This window comes from Centropristis striata, chromosome 7 (assembly GCF_030273125.1).
Source record: "Centropristis striata isolate RG_2023a ecotype Rhode Island chromosome 7, C.striata_1.0, whole genome shotgun sequence".
In the NCBI taxonomy this organism is placed as follows: Eukaryota; Metazoa; Chordata; class Actinopteri; order Perciformes; family Serranidae; genus Centropristis; species Centropristis striata.
Genome location: NC_081523.1, coordinates 29,107,058 through 29,130,183, shown reverse-complemented (window position 1 = coordinate 29,130,183; position 23,126 = coordinate 29,107,058). Strand labels below are relative to the sequence as shown.

The 23,126-nt window shown below is 41.5% G+C and overlaps 1 protein-coding gene across 10 annotated transcripts in view; it reads right to left on the bottom strand.

Moving 5' to 3' along the window:
* Window positions 1–23,126, bottom strand: part of arvcfb (ARVCF delta catenin family member b) — a 256,104-nt gene that overhangs the window by 77,478 nt on the left and 155,500 nt on the right. For all 10 annotated transcript variants that reach the window (XM_059338015.1, XM_059338020.1, XM_059338017.1 and 7 more), the window contains 2 exons: window positions 14,424–15,064; window positions 6,815–7,320 (listed from right to left, as the gene is read on the bottom strand). In XM_059338015.1, coding sequence (XP_059193998.1) covers window positions 6,815–7,320; window positions 14,424–15,064 — 1,147 coding nt within the window. The remainder of the gene's footprint in view (window positions 1–6,814; window positions 7,321–14,423; window positions 15,065–23,126) is intronic.

The following is a 23,126-nucleotide window of genomic DNA, read 5'->3' as shown; positions in this document are numbered from 1 at the left end:
GGAGGTCGATCCCCAGGAAGCAGTTAATGAAATGAGGTTGGAAGGGCTAGGCACACATATAACACATGCACATATATATACTGTATGTATGTATGTATATATATACTGTATGTATGTATATATATATATATATATATATATATATATATATATATGTTTGTGTGTGTGTCAATGACATATATGTCAATTATGAACTCAGCAGGTTGTCTCATGGATCATGGTGGGGGACCTCAGGTTTGTTGCCCTTCTCGGAAATATCTTCACTACTCCCACTTAATTGTATGTATGTATTGTATACTCCCACTTGTATGTATGGTACTTGTGTATCCTTTAGAACAGCAAACCAAGGACACACACCGTATACATGTTGAAAGTGTGTTGATGCCATTATACTGAGCCAAAACTATCCTGTTCCTCAAAATCCAATAAGGTCCAGTTTCTGTCAGGCACCTGCAGCATGATGGATACCATGTTTGATCACAAACTCATTGAAGACTCACTGATCAATACTACACAAGTTATCTGTGGATCTGAATTGTTTCTAATTGTATGCATGTTCGATAACAAAAGTAAGAGGTGGAACTCTTAATTCAATTTGAATTGTATTGTATTGTAATTGCATTACAGTACAGTAATCACTGCCCTTCAGTGTCCTTCACTGTCAGACAGCTGAGCACCCGTTTTGTTTTGTGAACAGTTCAGGATGAAATGATAAAATATGACTCTGTGTCTTTAAAATCCATTTTCATTCTAGCCTTGACACTTGATGATGGCCCTTTAGCCACAGCAGCACAGCTGTGATAGCCACAGCAGACTTTTAGTGGCCATAGCAGGAAAAGCACAGGTGTAATTAATAATCCTAATGATGGTTAAGTCCCATCAAGTGTCTCAGGAAGCTATTGAAGCAAGCCTGCATGTAAAATAACAGAGACCAGGAACTGGGAACTAATTAATGTTATTAATCACACCTGTGCCCTTCCTGTTATGACATGCCCCAATGACTTCCATAGAAAAAGCTATATTATCTATAAAATATCCATACACTGGAGTATCACAAAATTATGTTCCGTTTACTGATTCTCAAAAACAATATTGGTTTAATGTGCAAAGAGTCCGAGCAGACAAATTGCACAAACAGTAGTGCTATGAGGTTGGATGTTACAGGAACTGTGATAAATGCAGATCTCACTGCCCTGCATAAGGACTCAACTTTTTTTTACTTAGATTTTATGTATATGGTGGTGTGTTCTTATGCTATGACAGTAGGGGTGGTCGATATGGCCCTAAAAGAATATCACAATATTTCAGGGTATTTTTGCAATAACTGAAAATTATATATAAAATATGAGTCTGTATGGATAAAAATCTTACAACAAAATAAAATAAAACATGAATCTAAATTGTAGTGTAAAAAGTGCAAAGTTCAACAGTTGCCAAAAATAAAAATGTACACTTGACTCTTCGGTGCAAAATGTCAGTGGTGGAATGTAATCAAGTACATTTACTCGAGTACTGTACTTAAGTAGAAATTTGAAGTTAACTTTCCATTTACGCAACATTGTACTTTAACATTGTACTTCAACATTGTAAAGGCAAATATTGTATTTTTTACTCCACTACATTTAGCTGCCGCTTTAGTTACTTATCACATTGAGATTTAACATTAAAAAAAACATAAAACATTTTTATAAATAAAAAACACATAAAATATATAAAGTACTTCATTAGTTAGTAATTTTCTTTATTTTATAAAAAATATACCGGTATTATCATGAATGATACGATATGGCACACCTCTGTATGACAGTTTTCCTCAGATTAGATTAATATTATATATATATATATATATATATATATATATATATATATATATATATATATATATATATCACCTTGCTTACAGTTCACAATATATCAAATTGTAAGCACTATCAAGATGTATTTATCATGATGTGTTTTGTGTTGCCAGATTCTTGCAATTATCAAACCCTCGGTATAGAATAATTTCACCAATGCCAAAGCAATTAAGTTAAAGTGATAAGGTTTTTAGTTAGGTTTACCGGCTGTATCGGCTGCAGCTGTCATTGTAGTTACTGGCTGTTCAAGAAACAACATAGTGCCAAGTGAAGTTGGTTTCTGATATGCACGAGGACCACCGTTTTGCAGTGGAATTGGTGACCTTTTGGTGTACACATAGTTTTGTGTAGTAAAATCCCTTTAAAATTCTAAAATTGTAATTTTGCATTGTTGTCCTGAAAATTAACTGTTAATAACTGTAATAGCTAATATGAAGAAGCTCTCGGTCTATCGTGAGATTGACCGACAGCTCTTGAGAAAATTGGAAAGCTATGATTGAACACACAACTTTACTGTTTCGGTTAACTTTCTCTCATTACGAGCTGTAGAAAGTAACTATTTTCAGCAAAGCTCTGATAAGTCCACGATACACATCTGCTCTGCTCCAACATTTAGAGACTAGCTGGTGAAAACAGTGGAGCATATCACAACTAAAGAGCAGATATTTCCCAAAGGGATTGGTGGAGACCATAGACTGGAGACCCAAACCAGAGCTACAAGGACTCCAAATTCATTCTAAAGTTGAGTCGCACAGCATCTGCTGCATGTGTAAAAAGGCAACACATCAGCCATTACAACTTTACAAGGTAATAATAAGATAATGCTCTGTTTATTGCCTAAAAAATCAACTGATGCAGGTCTGAGAGGCAAAATTCTTAAACAAAAAATTGGTGCAGAATATTGTTTACTGGTTTCTTAAACCCCACAAATAAACCATTAACGTCCCGTTCAAGGTTTTAGTTCAGTGTTGAAGCTGAATTGCTCTTAGAAAAACGTTTAAACTTCCTCTAAATAGCGCTGTATATATTATGCTGAACTCAGAAAAACCCCACAAAATCTTGGCCCAGATACACACGTGTGTCTAGACATCATCTCTCTCATAGCTTAAAGGCCTGCCAACTTGCTCTATATGCATTTTTCATCCAAGCAACAAAGTCGAGCAGCAAGCACCTGCCTGAGTGTCAGTCCACAAAACTCAGACATCTCCTGCAGGAAAAACAGGAGACAAATCCGCTTAATAATCTACATTTCCAGAGAGGGAATCGCTGGAGGGCACAAACAGCCCAGAGCCTACCGCAAGGGAAAATAAAATTACTCTGAACGATACAAAGCTCTAAAAATATGAACAACCGGTCTGTCTGACTTGTGTGTTGGAAAATAAAACCGTTCGGTTTCTTCCACGTCACCCATTTCCCCCTGCAGAAAACAGAGCTCTGTGTGGTTTTACAGGGACAGCACAAAGTCCAACAGCAGACTCCTAAAACACATGGGCTAAGAAAAGGGGGCCTATATTTAAAACCCATATTTAATTGCAGAAAAACACGTCCAATTCTAGCCACATGGGCCGAGGCCGTGAGCTGAGCTTGCATTGTGACTGGCCTGTTTTCAGTGGGGCCAGAGCATGGGCAATGGAAACCTAAAGCTGGAGACACACAGAGAGAAAGAGAGGGTAGGGAGAAAAAGCGAAAGAGAGAGAGAAAATAAGCGAGAGTGCAGATAATGAATGAAGGAGAGAAGAAATTAGACTGAGTGAGGGAGGGTGGTTAATGAGTGAGGGAGAGAAAAAACTGAAAAAAAAAAAGCCTCCCTCCATTCTGTCCTCCTTGTCTTGTGGTGCAGGGTTATTTTTAGCTACGATGGGGAGCAACACGGTGCTGTAAAGGCAATCATTTCTGCTGCGGCACAGTCATCGCTCACCGCGACATCTCTGTCACAGCAAAGGAAAGCTACACACACACACTTACGCATGCATGCACACTACAGTTCAGCTAAAAGGTATCACTTTCAAAACTTCTTGATTGAAGCAGTCAATAACCAATTTCTTGAATTGATATTCCTTCTCCAATCCTCGCAGATCTTCATATGACATCGACTTAGAAACCACTGACAGCTGCCAAAACCTAGCTTGCAAACTTTTCCTTCCCTAAACTGTAAAAGTAGCTAAAAAGAAACACATTTTATGTCTCGGGGTGGTACATATACCATACTTTACTACTCACAAAGGTCAAGCATCTCACTTTAAAAGCGGTTCTCGTTTTTCACATGCGTCTCGCTGAAAACAAAAGTCCCTTCTCCAATGGCAAAGCGTGCATACCAGTCAAAGTGTGTCAGGTCAAACCAATCATGTTGGGGATTAGCTGAGCACTAAAGACACAAACACACGCACACACGCACACACATACACACACACCAATATATTCCCCAGTTGACATTTACCGGGTCAAGGAGAAGAAACCCTATCATGGCGTTTGAATCAATAGCTCCTCTTAAAGGAATGAAAACATATTTCATTACACAATGCAGCTAATAGCTTTTTCTTCTAAAATCAATGTCCATATGCCATCTGCTTTTTTATAGAGACCTGTTCCATTTTCTGTCTGTCTTGCTGTGCTTACAGTATAGTGTAGTAAAAGTAAAGTAATCAAATACCAAGATGTTTGTTCTTAATCTTGACTGAGATCCCTGTGACCCTTCATTGACAGAACATGACTCAAGGCCGACTAATTACCTCATTAGCATTTGTTACAAGTTGTAGGAAGACAATTCTGTAATACAGTTTACTCAAAATGTGTCTTAACTAGAATTGACCGTTCGCAAAACTCCCTCGAACGATCCTTGTCCAATCCTACCTTAGCAACCGTTATTAAGAGAAGAATGTCCGTCAAGCTTTTTGACTTCTCAGCAACATGGTGAAATGCATGCATACAAGATTTGTAAATCTGACAACAGGTACCCTAAGAGTTTAGCAAGAGGAGTCTTTTTTTTCCTATTTCCAAAACCCAAAATGCAAGAAGATCATTGCCGGCTGTGGATTAAACAGTGTGGGAGACCGCACTCCCAACTTAATATTTAGAAGATCAACAGAAACACACGTCTGCTCCAAGTTAAGCTGCTAGCTAACAAACATGAGCTAAATAATGGTTGTCTATCTCTTAGATGAGATAACCCAAACCGGATTTAACAGCTATGGTTCCTGTCAACTGGTAGTCTTACCACTACTAGTACATAACTAGTCTAACAAACTCATGCTAATGATAGCTAAGGTAGCTAGCAATGTTGCTAAGAGCTTAGCATAATACATGGATGTACAGTGCTAAATTTACGGAGCACATGCTACAAAAAAACAATCTGTGCTATGATTTACCATCTTAGCACCATGACACCATATTTGACATGTGTTCTAGAGTGTATCCTACAGATGAGGTGTTTGTAACTACATATCAGTGCTCTATAGAACCAGTGCTATGAGCAAAAAAAGTCAATGTACAGCCTTGACATATCCTCCCACTGCATTTTGCAGTCCCCTTTGCCTTGACCTTGAACATATCGATGAAGGTATTACTCCAAAAATAATCGATAACACATCGCCTGTCCACCCCATGGCTGCTGACAGTCCTGGGAGCTTGACAGACATAGCAACAGTAACTCAGGGGGCGGAGCTTTTGCGAACGGTCAATTAAAAGAATTACAGCTTTGAATGCCTTGTTATCTTCTCTCACTAGTACAAGGGGAGTTACGAAATTTAATGCTAATTCAGCAAGTGCTGTATCTTTTCATATGGGACGCCTGGGGCACAAACTTATCAAATAATGTAAGGGCTCTGAGATGAGAAAATAACAAACTGTGAATACTGCTGAAAAAATGTGAAATGTGTGGAATACATACACAAAAAAAATCTGTTTCTTAATATGACTCAGCCCTGCATTACTATACAGAGTATGGGATTATGGCAGCCACCTCACTATATTTCCAGATGGAATATTTAAGTGATGTATGTATGTATGCAGCCAGTGATTGGAAAGGACCGGCATACTAAGGTGCTATCATATCAGCTTAAAAGGCTTTAAAGAAGCACTTTTATACTTCATGTACGTGAAAGGGAGTTGAGACTAATTAGACCGACAGAAAGAGGAATCCTACAGTTAGTGGAGAAGACAGCCAACAGGCTTGACTGCAACAGTTCTATGCAGGTGGTTTTTGCATGATATAAGAATCCTTTACCTATGGCAAGGCAATTGTGAATGATGTCTGACTTGTGAAATGCATTAAGACATATCAATCACACTTATTTCAAATGATTTCACCCACATGAAAGATCTTTTTCAAGCAGATTGAAGGAAATATGAATGTATGCAAGGCTTCATTAAATGCTGTGATTGCAAGCTTTGCTGTGGAAGTGACACAAATAAAGTCACAATATTTTCTATCATTGACACAATATAGGGTTGCTGTGAATGATTATAAACAAGATAAAACAACATTCCATTTCACAATGATGCTCTCGTTTTGTCTAGTCTTACAAGTCCAGTGCATTCTTTTACCATTATGAAGCAGCCCTACAACTATATATAGAGGCAAAAATGAAATAAATAAATAAATATTTAAATGACATGACACCAAAGTTGTCAAACAAGAACATGACATGATCATATCAACAAGACACACTTCCAAGACAATAAACCATCATTATGGTCCAGCCATGCCTTCTAGTGCAACATCTACTGTTCCATTTCATCTCCCAGCATACAGAGTTTTGTTCCTGCTGCATATATAAAATTATTTTATGTGGTGGCCAGGAGTAAAGTGGCTTAAAACAAGTCAGACAATGATCAAATGTTTGGATTGTTTTAACTTGATGTTATCAAATCGATCAGACATTAGTTTGGTGGTATTGTTGCCTGATGACTTGGTACTATTATTGATTAACTGTTTAGTAATGCGAATGTATATTTTTTACCGGTGATGAGCTCTCGAACTTCCATGTCATTGGTCTTCCTCAGTAGGCGGACCAGGGCCGGGATGCCGTCGCAGTTCTTGATGGCCACCTTGTTGTCATTGTCCTTGCCGTAGGAGATGTTGCGCAGGGCACCACAAGCCTTGCGGTGGACTTCAGATTTGGGGTGGTCCAGCAGCCCCACCAGAACAGGAATCCCCTTCAGCTGACGCACATCCTTCTTTATCTTGTCATTTTCGTAGCACAGGTGCTGCAGGTAGGCAGCGGCGTTGGACTTGACCGGGTCAATGGGGTGGCCCAGCATGGCGATGACCTCAGGGAGGTCTGGGTCACGCCAGCGTGGATCCTTGCGGATGCTGTCAATGGATGGCGAGCGCCGGCCACCCATGAGGTCCAGACTGGCCATGCTACCCCTCTCCGGCTGGGCCAGCGGCGCTGAATACATGCCATGGATGTAGGGGTGGCGCTCATCGATCAGCTCTGCCTCGATGGCTTCGTCCGGGTAGCCTCTGGAAGACGAAAGAAGAGAGGACAGTGAGGACAAGGGAGACGGACGAGGTAAATGGAGGGTGACTCAGACAGATTTGTCTGAGAGAAGAATTAGGTAGCTGGGGGAAAGACTTTGAGAGAAGTCAACTGAGGTGAGAGCCACTGACTAATGAGGGGAAAAGGGAAAGCAGAGGACAGGGTGAGTGAGAGGTGAGAAGATGTGGGTGATGGAGGGGAAAAAGGGAAAAGGAGTGGAGGACAGAGAGTATAGAGGAGACATGGTGATCGGTGGTTTGGATCCGTTATTAACGGGTCTGTCAGAAGGACTAAGGTGGCAATTCCCTGCAATAAGACTGATACGTGAGCAACATTCTGCTTATTATTTCTCCCTGTCAGGTGGCAGCAGCAAACATGTCAGACATCAACAAACATAAAGTCTTAGAAAGAGTGATTGAGAGACAGGAAAAAATTGAACAAAGAAAACCCAGGCAGTTCACAAAGAAACAGAGACAAAGGCAACACCAAAGAAAAAAAGCTTTGAAGGAAAGTCTTCTGAAGTTTTTTTTCCCCGTTTTTTTAGGAAGCCACCATATAGAGTAGAGAGGAGATTTGATGTCTTTTCCCCCGGGGAACAGAGAAAAGAACTGTGCTGTCCCCGCAGGGAGGACGATGAGCCCCTGTGATGCCCCCAGGGCTCCCTCTGCTCACAGCGCCGAACATTAGCATGCAGTTGCTAAAATGTTAATGACCAGCTCTCTGAGACTCCTCTGCTAGCATTAGCCTCATTAGCATCAATACTGTCTGGGCTGGGGACTAAAATGGCATTGAGCTCTGCTCAGTTTAGGTGATGGAAATAAATCCTGTCCTCTGGGGGAGGAAGAGGGGAGTTGCTGTTTGAGGGTTCATAGGGGTTGCCCTTCAATAAATCACTATTTCCCAAACTTCAGAGTCTATGATCAACACACCAGGGTTCTGTTCCAAAGGCATCCTCATCAATTCTCTATAGGCAATATATAGCTTTTTAATTCCAATGGCAGTTCATTTGTTGCTACTTGCAACAGTGCAGGGTACTTTTTTTTTTACTTAAGGCTCTTTAATCATAGCAACATTTTTTTTTTTTACTTGTAGGGCCAACTCTGAGAATGGAGAATGTTACACTGGCAGATAAGCTCCAAAGAATATTTCTAAGAAATTCTACTTGAACACATACCAGTGAGTTGTCTAAAAAGATGGTAGAATATTTGGTGGGAAAAGTTATGACATGGGGAGAGGAATTTAATTAGGGTTGTGTACTTATGCGCAGCCTTTATCTTCCCCCCACCCACCCCACAGCTTGAGACTTGTTTATCCTCGTTACATAATCCAGCTGGTCTCCTCTCTCCATCTTTGATGTATGGTGGTTGGTGGTGCAACAAAATGGTGGCCAACGCCGGTGGTTGGCAGGAAATTCCAGACCGAGTTTTAATTTTAATGAGTTTTATGTTAATTATGTGTTTTTACAGTTCTTCCCAGGCATGCTGGGAGAAGGAGAGAGAGAAGAGGGGTGTGGGGGTTCTGCATGCCATCTTGCCTCAGCTCTGGTGTATTCCACTGTTGAAGATTCTTCTTTTTACACCTCGCAGTAGCATGTTGACTTTTATGGCACGACTTTGTGCATTTTACTGCCAGGGAAATCAATACAAAATGAACTGGGTGAAAACTTCTTGCACAAGCAATGTAACAAGATACTAAATCCCCTATTCAGATGGGTGGAAAGAGGATTAATAGAGATGGAGTGAGGCACAACTGCAGTTGAGTACGTCCCTGTGTCCAAATGCTGCAAGTGAACCAAGTTCAAAGACCCACGGTGCTGAATGGCAAACTCTGCTGGTCAAGCGTTGGGTAACAATAGCCGTGAGAGTCTCCACGACTGGCAGAGATCCGCACTCTGCTGGAGTGCACTGACTTGTTTTAGACAGGTGTTCTCTAGACAAAGAACAAACATTTTGAACAAAACACAGCTCATGTAAACTGGAGTGGATCTGGTGTGACTGTAAATGACTGTTTATTCTTCTTTAAAAAGTATTTTTTCCCAGCTTTGTGGAACATGCTGCAGAGCCACAAACCTCCATAGGCAGCCTGTAACCACAGTATGGTAGGAGGGGCCAATCAAGCCTGATTACAGCACATCATTCAGAGGAGGCCTGAGCACTGAGGTTTGGCGACAACACTGAGCTGCATGACTGACTGCGTGGAAAAACAGGGAAAGTTTGTGAGTATGTGTGCACGTGCTGGTGGTTACTAAATGCTTCCTTGCGTACACGAGATACAAACACACACTCCCACACTCGGAGGCCATCAAGCAGCTTTTCGATTGCCGCGGGATATTGGACATGACAAGGCAAGGAGGCAGGAATAACCCTCCAATGGAAAGGGCTGCACACAATCTCAGCATCATCACTGTCACACAGAGCTGCATACATACCCACCATCTCTTTCATGCACAGTATCTCTCTACCTCTTTGACTCTCTCTCTCATTATCTGTCACACTATGTTTCCCGCACACTTTCTCTCACAGACACACTTCAACACACAGATGAGATGTACAGTTGTGCAGATCGTGGCTCATTTAGATCTGGGCCGATGCGGCGGGGCTTTTGGTAAAGCAGGCGTCGTGAGGCTGAGTGATGGGAATGTCAGGATTTGCATTTAAATTGGCGTCATTGTGTGTACAGGGAGGGGTGTATTCACAGGATGTGAAAGGGCTCTCCGCCGCCAGACGCGATGCTCCGAGCATGATTACAGCAGATCACTCTCCTCATGTTAATCGAGCTGCTAAATGCCCGGACTATTTCTGTGTATTTGTGCACTCTGCTATGGATGCATGTGTGCGCTTGTTTTGTTCTAAGAGACAAAGAATAGAAGAAAAGATAAACAGATACGGTAGATGTAGGATATATGCTTGTGGGAAAACTTCCGCACACATTTATTCATCTGGACTTTGTCACATCCTCGCTATTCCTCTTTCCCTTCATCTTCTGTCAATTACTTTCATCATCCTTCAATCGCGGCCCTGTCTGACCCTCTTCGTCTGCGGGCCCATGAAAAGAGATCAGCTGAAAAAGGATTAGACACTCGCAAGAAGATGTTTGCATCTCATATGTACACATTACATCTCCGCCGTGTTTATGAGCTTTCCACTGACTGCTGCTGCCAAGCAGATTGCTCATTTTGAATTATGGGCAATAATTGTTTTATGATGCACAAGAGTCTTTGCGGGTTTGGAGAAGAAAGATGAGAGAATAAAAACAGCAAAGCTGGAGTGTTTATGTCTTGCCTCTTTCTAATTTCTCTGGCTGTTCTGATGGCATTATCCACTGCCTCCACTGCATGTTTTCATTCAATTAAAGGAGAGTGACATCGCTCAGAACTTTATTCTATAATTTAGGGGATGCTTCTGAGAAACCTCCAACGTGACAGAGGGGAAGTATAATATTAAACGGAATATCTGGCTCATTGAGAGCCTCTTGGCAGGACCAAGGAGGAGGGGGGGAGGGGGAAGCCGGATCACTTCCACAAGCCGTTCCCTACGGACACCACTGGATTAGAATCCCCACCCCGCCTTTCAATTAAGGGATGGGTGAATGTTCGTATGCATGTGTGTGTTTATTTGTCTATGTGTGTGCGATATGACCCCTGGATGCAGGTGGGCAGGAGCAGCGGAGCGGGTCGCCCAAGGAGAGATGAGCCATTAGAGATTGGCTTAAAGACGCCCCTGTAGTCTGGCAGAGTTCAAAAGCAGCTATTAATCACGCTGGCATGAGGACACACACTGTCAAACACACACGCACAAAGGTGCTCATGGACACACAGGATGGGTTGGGATGGAGGAAGAGAGAGTAAGATGCACTCACATCCAGACAGTGGGGGGGCAGGAGAGAGAGAGGAAGGAGACAGACGCGTTCATTATCAGCAAAACCTGAGCAGAGATAAAGGGAAAAGAGATGTTCCTCCCTCGCTCAGTAGCTGCTTCCCTGCCGTCTCTGAGCAACACACTAATCTACAGGTAAGGTAAATAACAGCCTTTTTTGATGAACACTTTTTAACCCCTAACCATTCCGCCCCCTTTTATAGAGAAGTAGGGATGGGGGGTAGGGGGTATTCAGACCGAGACAGCAGTTCAAAAGATGCAGCTCAGCACTGTGTGTCAAGTTTTTCTAGTTCAAATTAACACATTTATGCTGCATGAGACTCTGCATGGTTTCGGCCCCAAACTGCATAGGATTAGCATTAAGTGGGCATGTCTATAAAGGGGAGACCCGTAGAACCCATTTCATCCAGATATTTTGAGGTCAAGGTCAGAGGTCAAGGGACCTATTTTCAAATGGTCATGTCAGTTTTTCCCTCTGCAAAAATGTTGTCTAATTTTGGAGGTTTTTTTAGCCCCCTGCTGCAGACGCGGTACCAATGGATTCCTTTGGTCCAGCCAGCTGTCAAAATTATTATTATTATTATTTTTTTTAAAGTTTAGATCCAAGAGAAAGTAAAACTTGTAGATAAAACAAGTTTCAATTAAAACTGGAAAAAGCAGAGTAGTCTATCTTATATAAATAAATCCCATTGCAATTTAATGTATCATTCTTTCTAAAAAAAAAAAAAAAAAAAAAGGTTCCGGCCACCTTTATTAAGCTGTTTTAATTGCACATAACATTCAACAGGTTGAAAACATAAACTACCTGGCTTGTAACACTTGTAATGACCCTGCTGAAGAAGACCCTGAAAACTACAACCTCCATGACCTCTCACCTCTGATGTACACTATGTGCTCCTATTATTTGCACTGACAGGTTACAAAGGAAAAATCTGAATGGAGACACATGATAAATGCAGATAATTGAATTTACTGCATATGTTTCAGCAATTAACATCCCATCAGGCTCTGTAGCATGTATAAACAGTTTAAGACTTTGGTCATAGACACATCTGTAAATGTGATTAGAAATTGTGTCAAAAAGACATTCTGTAATTTGGTGTTTTGGTGGAAACCCCCAAGGATCATTTTTATACTGATGAAACCATGAAGTGACCTTGTGACCTGTATGGAAGCCTGTGCATTCATCATGTGTCTGCACTCATTGACTCAGCTTGTTCCTTTCACTTGTCACCCATCTTTACAATAATACTAAAATCCAAGTGTGAGGCATGCTCACGCATCCAAAGAACTCCATCACGAAATAATACATCATCATTCCAAACTCATGATGGACTCCGGCGCGTTGACAAAATGAGTGCTTGGCGCCGATGCAGGAAGCCGTTTTAGTACTAAACGTCTTCATTTTTGTCGGGGCATAATTGAGGGCTTGCAATGCAATGATAAGCTGTAATTAAAGCGCTTTAATTCCCAGATTCATTACAGCACTTTGGAGTCGCCGCTCCCTTCTTGGAAGAATACTAATCGCAGAGTGAGTGCACAGGAGAGCCTGGGCACTCTGGGAGGGCTGATTGTCACCGTTCCTGAGAGGAGAGAAAAACACGCTTACAGTACACTGATGTTTAGATGTCAGCTGATTTGCGTGCAGGGGAGATGATGGAGCGAAGATAGAAGGAAATATTTGGGACTGCTGCAATTAGCCAGGAAGCAGTCTGTCAAGAGTGGCTTCAAACATGTGTGTTTGGGTTTGGGCATTCACATTAGCAGCTCTGTGTGTGTGTCTGTGTGTGTGTGGTGTGTGTGTGTGTGTGTGTGTGTGTGTGTGTCTGAAGGGGTGTATGTGGCTGTTAGGACTGTGTTGTGACACATGTAAGGCAGGCTACAAATTGCCTGTCACAGCAAGCGCCTCTCACTAGGCGGAGGGGGAGTGACTCATTTTCTGAAGATGTGGATTTTTATTGAGCGTGTGTGTGTGTGCGTGTGTGTGTGTGTGTGTGTGTGTGTGTAAGAAAGAGAGAGAGAGAGAGAGAGAGAGAGGGAGAGGGAGAGAGAGAGAGATGCTATGTGTGTGTCAGAGCAAAGTCAAAAATATGTAAGACAGAGTCTGATTAGGCATCTGCTTTCTCCACATGCACATCAATCCAGTGGCCTTTAAACCCACCCAGCCGTGAACGCATGTGTGTGTACATGAGCTTAATTAAGAAGGGTCAAAAGCAAAACTCATGCGCTGTCAAGAAGCCGGCAAACCTGGATTGAGCTGGCAGCATGACCTTTGATCTTGACAAAAAGCACTCACACACAGGTACACAATCTTTCCTGTCTTGCTTGTTCCTGCCTCTCCACCCCCTGAGCTCTATCCCTTCAGATCTGGCTTCAGGCCCAAACATATTGCCCTCAGATTGAAAGAAAAGCAGAGAACTTAAAAAAAACATCCATCTGCTACAGATTGCCGCTCAAAAAGAAGTCTTTAAGTCTTCAAACCCCTGCTTCAATTTACTTGAGGGTGGACATTTCCAGGCCTTGCTTCGGGCTGCAATGAAATGATTGGAAACTATTAGGACACTAGAGTCCATTTTGGGATCTTATTGTTGGAGGCAAACATGCTTTTTTTTCTCTTTCGGCTTGAGCCAGGGGATATAGTCTCTCAACAAAGGTGGCGCAAAAAAGACTTTGAGAGATGACGTCCTCTACTGCTCTCCCTTCATTCCTTCCCTTTTCACGTCTCAAATCATTCTCGCCTCTTTACCGTGACACAAACACTTGTTTACTATCCATTTGCAGAAAAATGGCAATCAAAGGCTTGTTTTTCCTCGCTTCCTTTCTCAACCAAGTTGCTCAAGGAGAAGAGACATCTGTTTACTTGCGCACGGTGTAATGTAGTCTTTTTTATGGCAAGAGCAAGACAAGTATTCTTTATTCTCTCTCATCTTAACAGGATGATCTCCTCTCATGTCAAGGCAAAGCCTGCGCTCATGCATATGAACAAGAACTCACTGTCCAACGGAAAAAAAATAACATGTATGCTGTACAAACCTGCACGCCTTCACAAAACCATTATCTCCTGCAAGCTCCAGTCGGCTGAATCTGTCAGCTTCTTAAGTATTAACACCAGTGATAAACAACACATTTATCGTGTAATATCTTTGCTCTGATGTAGAAAGCAGACCGTGTGTTCCTGTTTAAAAGCAATCCTGTTTTGCATTTATCCTCACCTGACTCGGGGCACATCACGAAGCGGTTCCCGGTGGGTGCGACCCCGGTTGGCACCCTGCAGGGTGCGGCGGTTGGCAGTGGAGTAGTCGGGCTCCAACTCGTAGGGCTCCTCCTCTTCAGGGCCCAAGCTGCGGCGGTCATCCTCCAGGCCATATGGCTCGGGCTGAAAGCGCTCTGGCTGGGAGCGGTTCAGATCAACAGTGCTGCTACCCATAGGCACCTGGGGCTGCGCCACATGACCGTAGTCATCCTTGCGAATAGGCAGCGTGTAGCTGTTCTCTGGCCGGTAGCTGTTGGGCAGGTAGGGGTAGCGTGGCGGCCGGAAATTGACACCACGTGACAGGCTGCCGTAGTTGTCTGTTAAATCGGTGTAGCCATCGTGCAGGCCATAGTGGCGGACGTACTGGCTCTCGGGTGTCTCGCCGTATGAATCATTGTAGGAGTTGTTGTAGCCGCGCGTCAGGGTGGAGGTTGCTTGGGGCGTGATGAAGCGGTCACTTCCATTCTTCATATAGCGCCGGTCGATGGAGTCGGTGTAGCTGCCTAGTGGAGACGAGCCCTCAGGCAGCGGCAAGCCATCGGGGCCCAGGGGGACCTGACGCACTGTCCGTGTGGTCACCGTCTTCACCATCTTAGTCACCTGTGGAAGGAAACAGATACACCTGTCAGAACGTGTGGCATCACTGGACATATTGATATTAAAGCAAACCTATGTTTGGATCCAACTGATATGTGGTCTCCAGGCTGCATAGACACAGAAACTCACTCTGTCCACTAAACAAAGATATTCGTCTCTCTAGCTGTCTGATTAGGACACTGTTAGAATGTCACACAGTGAAAGAGGCAGACAAATAAATAAGATCATTTTTGTTTTAATCTTGGTTTCCAGATTAATTAACATGCAGTTCAAACTTAATGCAGAGGGACTTGTCCGTTTTAATGCAATTAAAGTTAATGCAATCAAAGTTTGGAGTTAGTTTGACTCAATTTTTCACAACCCTGGGTGTGTTGTGGTGCATTATAATAAGGGCTGAAGGAGGAAAATGATCATTTTTGCAAAATTATTCTCATTGATAAATATATTTACAATGATCAGGGTGGGATTTTTTTTGCAGGGATCTATATCAAACAAAGATGTTTCAGAAGTCTGAAGTTAGTAGGCCATGGTTTTTCTGGAGCACCTCAGTCCTTCATTCAGAATGGAATTCTGACACATATCTTGCCTTTAACAGATACTGCGCCCACTGTGACTACTTGCTCAGCCCGAATTATAATGATATAAAACTACAGGTGTTTTAATAAGTGTATTAAGAGAGGAACCTCTGCTGTAGTGGAGGTGGATACTAATTCATAAATACCAAATTTAAGTGTTATCTAAGTGTTATCTTAAAAAAGGTAATACATATGGCAAATACTGGAAGCCATCACTAAACCCAAACTACTGCATATACACAGGAGCTGTCTTGGTACAGTGAGTCTGCTGTAACAAAGCCATCTTGAAGTGCTACAGCTCCACTGGACCTTAAATCCTCTGTGTCCCCAAGGAACAGGGGAGCATCACACACTGCAGCTGGACTGTGACAACCAGACCTGCATGTACCTATCTCTCAGGCTATCTTCATCCTAAACCTAAATAAGTCTACCTCCTCTGCTGTCTCTGAGGCTGTCTGACTGGAGAATTACAGACAGCTACCCCCCTCCTCCTTCCCCGGGCTCTCCGCCCATACAGAAACCAATTTGCTGCCCAGTGAATTCTGCTGTGGCCGATAATTGGCTATTTTGTCCACGGCTATAAATTCATCTTCAAAATTAATGAGGTTGATGAAAATTAATCGTCATCTGCAGGGGTGCAGGTCTGATGCAATTCGTGTTGTGCCTGACAAGGTGTCACAGAGAGGTTCGTTCCCACTTGACAAGTGCAGACCGCAATTCTGATTTTCTAGAGGGAAGGGGAAGAAAAAAAACCTCCGCTCATTCCTACATCTGATGGATTTAATTTTCGACACCGGGCCTCTTAATTGTAATATGCTTTCTTTATTTTCCCATCAATGCCATCATTTAGATTTTAATCAGGAGCGAGCAAAGGCGTGTAACCATATCAAGAAACCACAACGAGGCATTAACCCTCGCCACGGAGGAGCAAGAGCATAGATAACACATTGGTTGTTCAACACGGCAACCTCATTAACTTGGTTGAAACAAATAGAAATCTTCTCTGGCCTTTGTTTGAGTACACCCTGACTGCGAGCTACACAACAAAGCCTATTTCAGGATTCATTTCCATGTTTGCAGTAATTACTGAGTAATTTATGTTTGTTTCTGATGCCATGCTGCCTTAGCTTTGCGCTAGTTAAAAATAAAGAGCTCATTTGCTTGATTCACATTAGCTAAGGCATATGTATGACCTTGGAATAATGAGTTCACTTTCATCCTCTTGATTCAGAGTGGTAAGAACCCAAACGAGGCTGTTCTCATGTTCATATCATGGGTCATAATGCAAAATCTGGGCCTCAAGGGGGCCACGGGGACCAGGACTGAATGTCATACCCAACATGAAGCAATTACATCGGCAGAATAAATGGGAAGGGAACCCAAGCCTTCCGGATGGACAATAATATCAAAATGCTTTTTACCATATCTGGTCATTTTATCACCTTTTATATTCTATTCTGGCTGTCAAAGCAGAGAGGAAAGCACGGTGAATGCTACAGCTTCCCAGCCTTGACATGCCCAGCTGCCTTGTACCAACACAGCTTTTTAGGCGATTTGCAAAGGCTGCAAAGGGAGCCATCACACAGTTTTCAAACACTCTTTGATGTACGCTCAAGTTCACAAGGCGTTAAACCGTCACACAAGGGGAAAAGAGGGAGAGGCGAGGGACCTGCGTTTCAAAAGGGCCTTCTAAAATATGCTGAAGCGAGGTAAACAGGGCAGAAAAAGAATAGCTAAAATGGTGGAGAGTGTTAGAACACATGTAGGAATACTATAGATTTGTATGTGTGTGTGCATGGAAAGTAATGGCCGTACTGAAAAGTGTTTGAAACCACCACAAGCACTTAGACGCAGGCCTTAACTGTTCACCAAACTGGTAAAAAATGGAGGGAAAGGCAGCAGGCGTCAAACTGTCCACTTTACAGCTCTGTAAGACGTTTCACAGCCTCTGCGGTATTCACTTTATTGAGAGCTTAAATGGACGTGGTGGCTGAGGGATAGTGGGAGAGGAGGAGGTGGTAATTCAGATTTTTAAGAAGTCAGTGATAGTGACACCTGTGATTCATTTCCAGCCCATCTGCAAGGATGACGGAAGCAGAAATTGTTAGTTTCTCTGCAATGCTAGCAAGAACCTTCATACCTCTAGCCATGATTATGCTTTCTCCATAGAGGTGCAGGACATAAATATTAGTGGCGAACAACGCCATGGTGAGTAAAATGTCACATAACCAAAAACCTTCAGTTCAGAGGGTTAAAACGTGACGTTTGAAGAACAGGGAGGCAGGCGGGGGAGGGGAGAACACAGCAAACAGCACACAGGGTTCGATTTCTTTACTGGTTCTGTCTCCGACGGGGTCGGGGTTGAGAATGAGACAGGGGTGGGGGTCCGGGTGGCAGGCCTGGACTCCACTGACAAGTTGTCAGTAACCATCACTGGGTGGTAGGTGCGACGGGTGATGGTTTTAACCACTTTGGTCACCTAGAGTTGGAGGGATGGGTGGGTGAACTGCTTTAGATTTCATTTTGCATGGTTGTTGTTTGTGCTCTGTAATGCACACTTGAAAATCATACAGCTTTGCACACTTTTAAGCTACATATAGCTGTATGCAATCTGAGAGAGGAGAGTGTTCTTGCCGCTCCCTAGTAACTATTTTAAAGACCACTTGCTGCTCAAGAGTCTGTGCGAAATAAAAGAAAGTAATACGCTCTGAATAGAAAAAGTGTCTGATCTTTTTTCTGCTCTACTCAACAGAGGCACCTCATTTTTCACAACAGCTGAACTTGATAAACTAACTGCTACCTACTGAAGGTTGGCTCCCCAGCGTGTCCACGGCAGTGAAAGTGCTTTTATTTGTTTGTGAGGTCTGCCTCGACTCTCATTAGCTCATATCCAGAGGAAAAGAGGAGGAGTGCCGCTTTTATTGGCCCAACTGAGCTCTTCCCCTGAAAATGACTGGTGTTCCATTCAGAGTGTCTGCCAGCAGGAAGAGAAGGCTGGATGATGGCCAAGGGAAAGCACGGCATGCTGGGACAGGAGGACAGACATGGATCTAATTGAGCGCGGACATGCACTCAGACTCGCATTCAGGGTCCGGGCCAATTTGATTTGACTGCAATTGATCGAAAGCATAAATAGAAGCAGCAGTTAATCTGCTTGTGAAAGGCTATTATACAACTCTGATTCTGTGTAAAACCTAAATAAAACAGAATGTGATATGATCTAATCCTTTTCTACATATATTCAATTGAAAACTATACAAAGACAATCTAATTAATGTTTTACCTTCTCAAAATGCAGGGATTCTTGTAAATATATGCTTATTCTAAATTTAATGCCAGCAACACATTTCAAAGTTTGGAACATTCCACAGGTACATGTTCATCGGTAACAGGTGATAGTATTATGGTTGGGTATGAAAGGGGCATCCTCGAAAAAAGGCTCAGCTGTTCACAAACAAGGATGAGGCAAAGTTCAAAACTGTGTGGGAAATAATCCACAGTTTAAGAATGTTTCTCAACTCACCATGTCAAGGAACTTATGGAAATCACCATCAACAATCCATAACATTAAGAAAATCCAGAGAAATCTCTACATGTAAGGGGCAAAGCTGAAAACAAACACTGGATGTTCGGGACCTTTAACGCCTCAGGCAGCACTGGAATAAAAAGATTAAAAACTGAATAAAGTTACTACATGGGCCCGGGAACACACAGAAAACCATTGAAAATTTACACAGTTCATTGCATTTACAGATACAAGTTAAGACTCTGAGTGCATTCCAAGGTAAAAGCTATATCAACTTCAACTTATCAATATCAACAACATTCATTAACACCGCCAACTTCTCTGGGCCCGAGCTCATCTGAGATGGAATGAAGTTTGGTGTGATCTGACAAATCCACATTTTAAATAGTTTGGGGTAATATGTATGTTGTGTTGTACAACAGGCGAGAATAGGAAATAATTTAACTTATCAATATTTCACAATATTTAATGCTTACTGAAAAAAGTGATGTAACACAGTTGTAAAAATCCCCTGTCCCAATGTTTTTTGCAGGCATCAAATTCAGAATGAGTGTATACGTAAACAATAAAGTTTCTCAGTTTGAACAACAAATATAATGCAGTTTTTTACAGTTTTCAAATAAATATGTGTCCAAAATGATCTAGCAAGTAATCACACTCTTTTTTTAAATTGTGCTTGAGTGTCCAACATCCAGACATTCTATCATATACATTCGCTTTATCTTGGTTCCATTTTTTTGGTCTCTTATCCAGTTTTCTATCTAATAATATACTGCTGATATTAAATCAGCTAGAAACATGTTTACCACTGAAAAAACTTTTTTCCCTGCAAATCAGGAGGCTGGGAGAGGCTTCTGTGTTTCATCTTCCAGCAGTCAGATGGGGGATAACCATCAAGGGGAAGGAGTGTGTTAGCATTAGACAGTACGGTAAGACTTTGGTTCAAAAGAACAGATAAGCACATAAATAAAACTGTGAGCTGCTGCAAGATGACGAGAGAGATAGAAAAGGAGAGATGGTGAAAAACAACACATGAAAGTGAGCCAGGGAGAGGAGATGCAGAGAGGACGAGAAGACAGAGGCAAAGTGAGGAAGACAAGGGGGGAGGGGTTTCTTTGGGTAAACTGTCAGCTAGGTCTGGATCCATTTGCCACCACAGAGACGCTTCCAGAAGTTCACCCTGAACATTAATCCGCTTTTCTCCTCAAAGTGACTTCCAGAGAGCACCCCATCTCTCCTCCCGGTAGGTTGGTCGCCCCTTTAAACGAGCGTCCTTCCTCTTCCCTTCCCAAGCAGCAGAGCCCTTGATTAGTGGGATGTTTTCACTGCACATGCTTGTGTGTGTTATCACTAAGAAGGTCTGCGTATGAATGCATAAAATCATGTGAGTGTGAGTGAGTGTGTGTGGCCAATCCCCTCGCAGTAAACAGGCTGGAGGGCAATGGGCCCTCCCTGATGAGGGATTAGACCAGGCTTTTTAATTACAGTTTCACAGTCCCTAGAGTAGGAGCTCCACACAGCGCTCTCCACTCCACTGGAAGCCTACAGCAGCAGCAGCAGCAGCAGTTGACTGTACCTACATCAATATCCCAGCAAAATGTTGCAATATACGCTCATCTTTGAGGCTATGTCTCACAATGTGGAAGCAAAAAGGAACCCCCACCTGAATTTTTTTTCAAATGGAAAGCTGCCGTGGATTCTGTTGGGAATTCTTCTCAGTGCACAGAGAGTGATGAATTCAAACTTAGAAGTGAAATGCAGACTGTCTTCCACAACACAATGAACAGGCACACACTTGAAATTCTTCAAAACGCCAACCTGACACCGCGAGGAGGACATTCTGGTTTGAGCAATTGCAGATTACTGATGCTACTTGAAATGATTTTTTCAGTACTGGGGTCTTCAAAGTGGTAGAAAATTACTTTGGGGAGCCAATGTACAAAAAAATGGTAATTTATACCATTCAAAAATAAAAAAGCAAGCTATCACAAGGCTACAGCTTGAAAAAAAAACAAACCTAAATAAGTAACACATTTTTAAAAAGCCACTGAAATTCTAATAATTCACACAGGCATTTATAATGTGTCTTCAGGATGTAATTACAAGATTATACTTACTAATTAAAAATGCTTTCCATTTCCTACTTATGGGGATGTATAATGTGTTACTGGTGCTGAGCAGTGGTATTTTGTACCTCCTATAATGTCAATGAGGGACGCAGTAAGACAAAACTTAAAGACAGAAATAAAGTAAGAGGGAGAGAGAGACAGAGAGAGAGAGAGAGAGAGAACGAAGACCATGCAAAAGAAATAAGGATGCACGATATGGATTTTTTTTTCAGTCGATATCAATAATTACCTGCTTCTCATAGCCATTACTGATAAAATAAAAAATAATTTTACATTTTTGTATATTAAAAACCTGCATAACCTGTAGTTTATGCCCTGCTGAGGGTAAGAAGATGTAGAGATGGATAATTTAATATTTCTGACTTAAATATTTAACAGTTCTGACTTCAAATGATGATGATTATGATTAAGAAGCACATTTTTAATGCATTATAAACATGCTTATAATCTGCTTATAGCACTGTATAATCATTGTTATAACAAACTCATAAAATATTAAAAAGTATTATCGTAACACATTTTAATGTATCATAATACAGTCATAATACTACTGGTCAATCACTGACATTGTTTTTGCTGGACCATGTTCATTATGCATTATATAACATACCAGAGCCTCACGTGGCATTCAGGCCATCTACAGGGACTCCCTGTAACTGTGACCAAAAAAATGTATTTTATAAAATATTAATTATATATAAAAGTTATTTCTTTATATTTTAATTAAAATATATCATTAGTGTAGGGCCAAATCAATTTATATTATTTGGTTAAAATTGGTAAAAATGTGTAGCGTATAAACAGCATTAAGAAAAATGTTGTAAAATTTTTGTCAACTAAAATTTGCATCATAGCTTATGATGAAGTCTACGGCCTGGTAACTTAACTAACTTCTAGTCTAGTTTTCAGTTTACCGAGCTAGGCTCACTCTTAATTCCAAATCTCCTGAGATATTTCTTTGGTGTCCAGCTTTTCATTTGCACTTGTGTCATCACTGCATTCTGACAAAATCATATTAATAAATGCTCATTATGACCCATTAGTACACTGCTTTAGACTTTAATTTAGACTGTTTAATCTTCATTGTGAGGCTCAAAATAAAATGTGTGGCTCTATTCCAACTATTTCTCCCCTTTTTTTGGCCCACAATGGCTCTTTTGTTAGTAAAAGTTGCAGACTCCTTACTGTAACCCTATAGCCAGATTATAATGCAACGCTGAAATTATAAAGTCTTATGATACTTCAATTTATAAGTACATCTAAAAACTTCATTGGGCATTTCTAGAGCATTTTGCCTAGGAATTCAAATTAAATACTTTGACATAACAGCCACTTCTACCTATGCTGAGATGTTGCCCTTGTTGAGTCTGTGAAAGAAGTGTGGCTTTGTTTCATCGGCAAAATATTTATTGGCTAGAATTTCCTTATATTATACAGTACAGGCCAAAAGTTTGGACACACACCTTCTCATTCAATGCGTTTTCTTTATTTTCATGACTATTTACATTGTAGATTCTCACTGAAGGCATCAAAACTATGAATGAACACAAATGGAATTATGTACTTAACAAAAAAGTGTGAAATAACTGAAAACATGTCTTGTATTTTAGATTCCTCAACGTAACCACCCTTTGCTTACTAGAATATAAGACATGTTTTCAGTTATTTCACACTTGTTTGTTAAGTACATAATTCCACATGTGTTCATTAATAGTTTTGATGAATCTACAATGTAAATAGTCATGAAAATAAAGGAAACGCATTGAATGAGAAGGTGTGTCCAAACTTTTGACCTGTACTGTATATAATAATATTAATTGGCTGACAGTTTACTG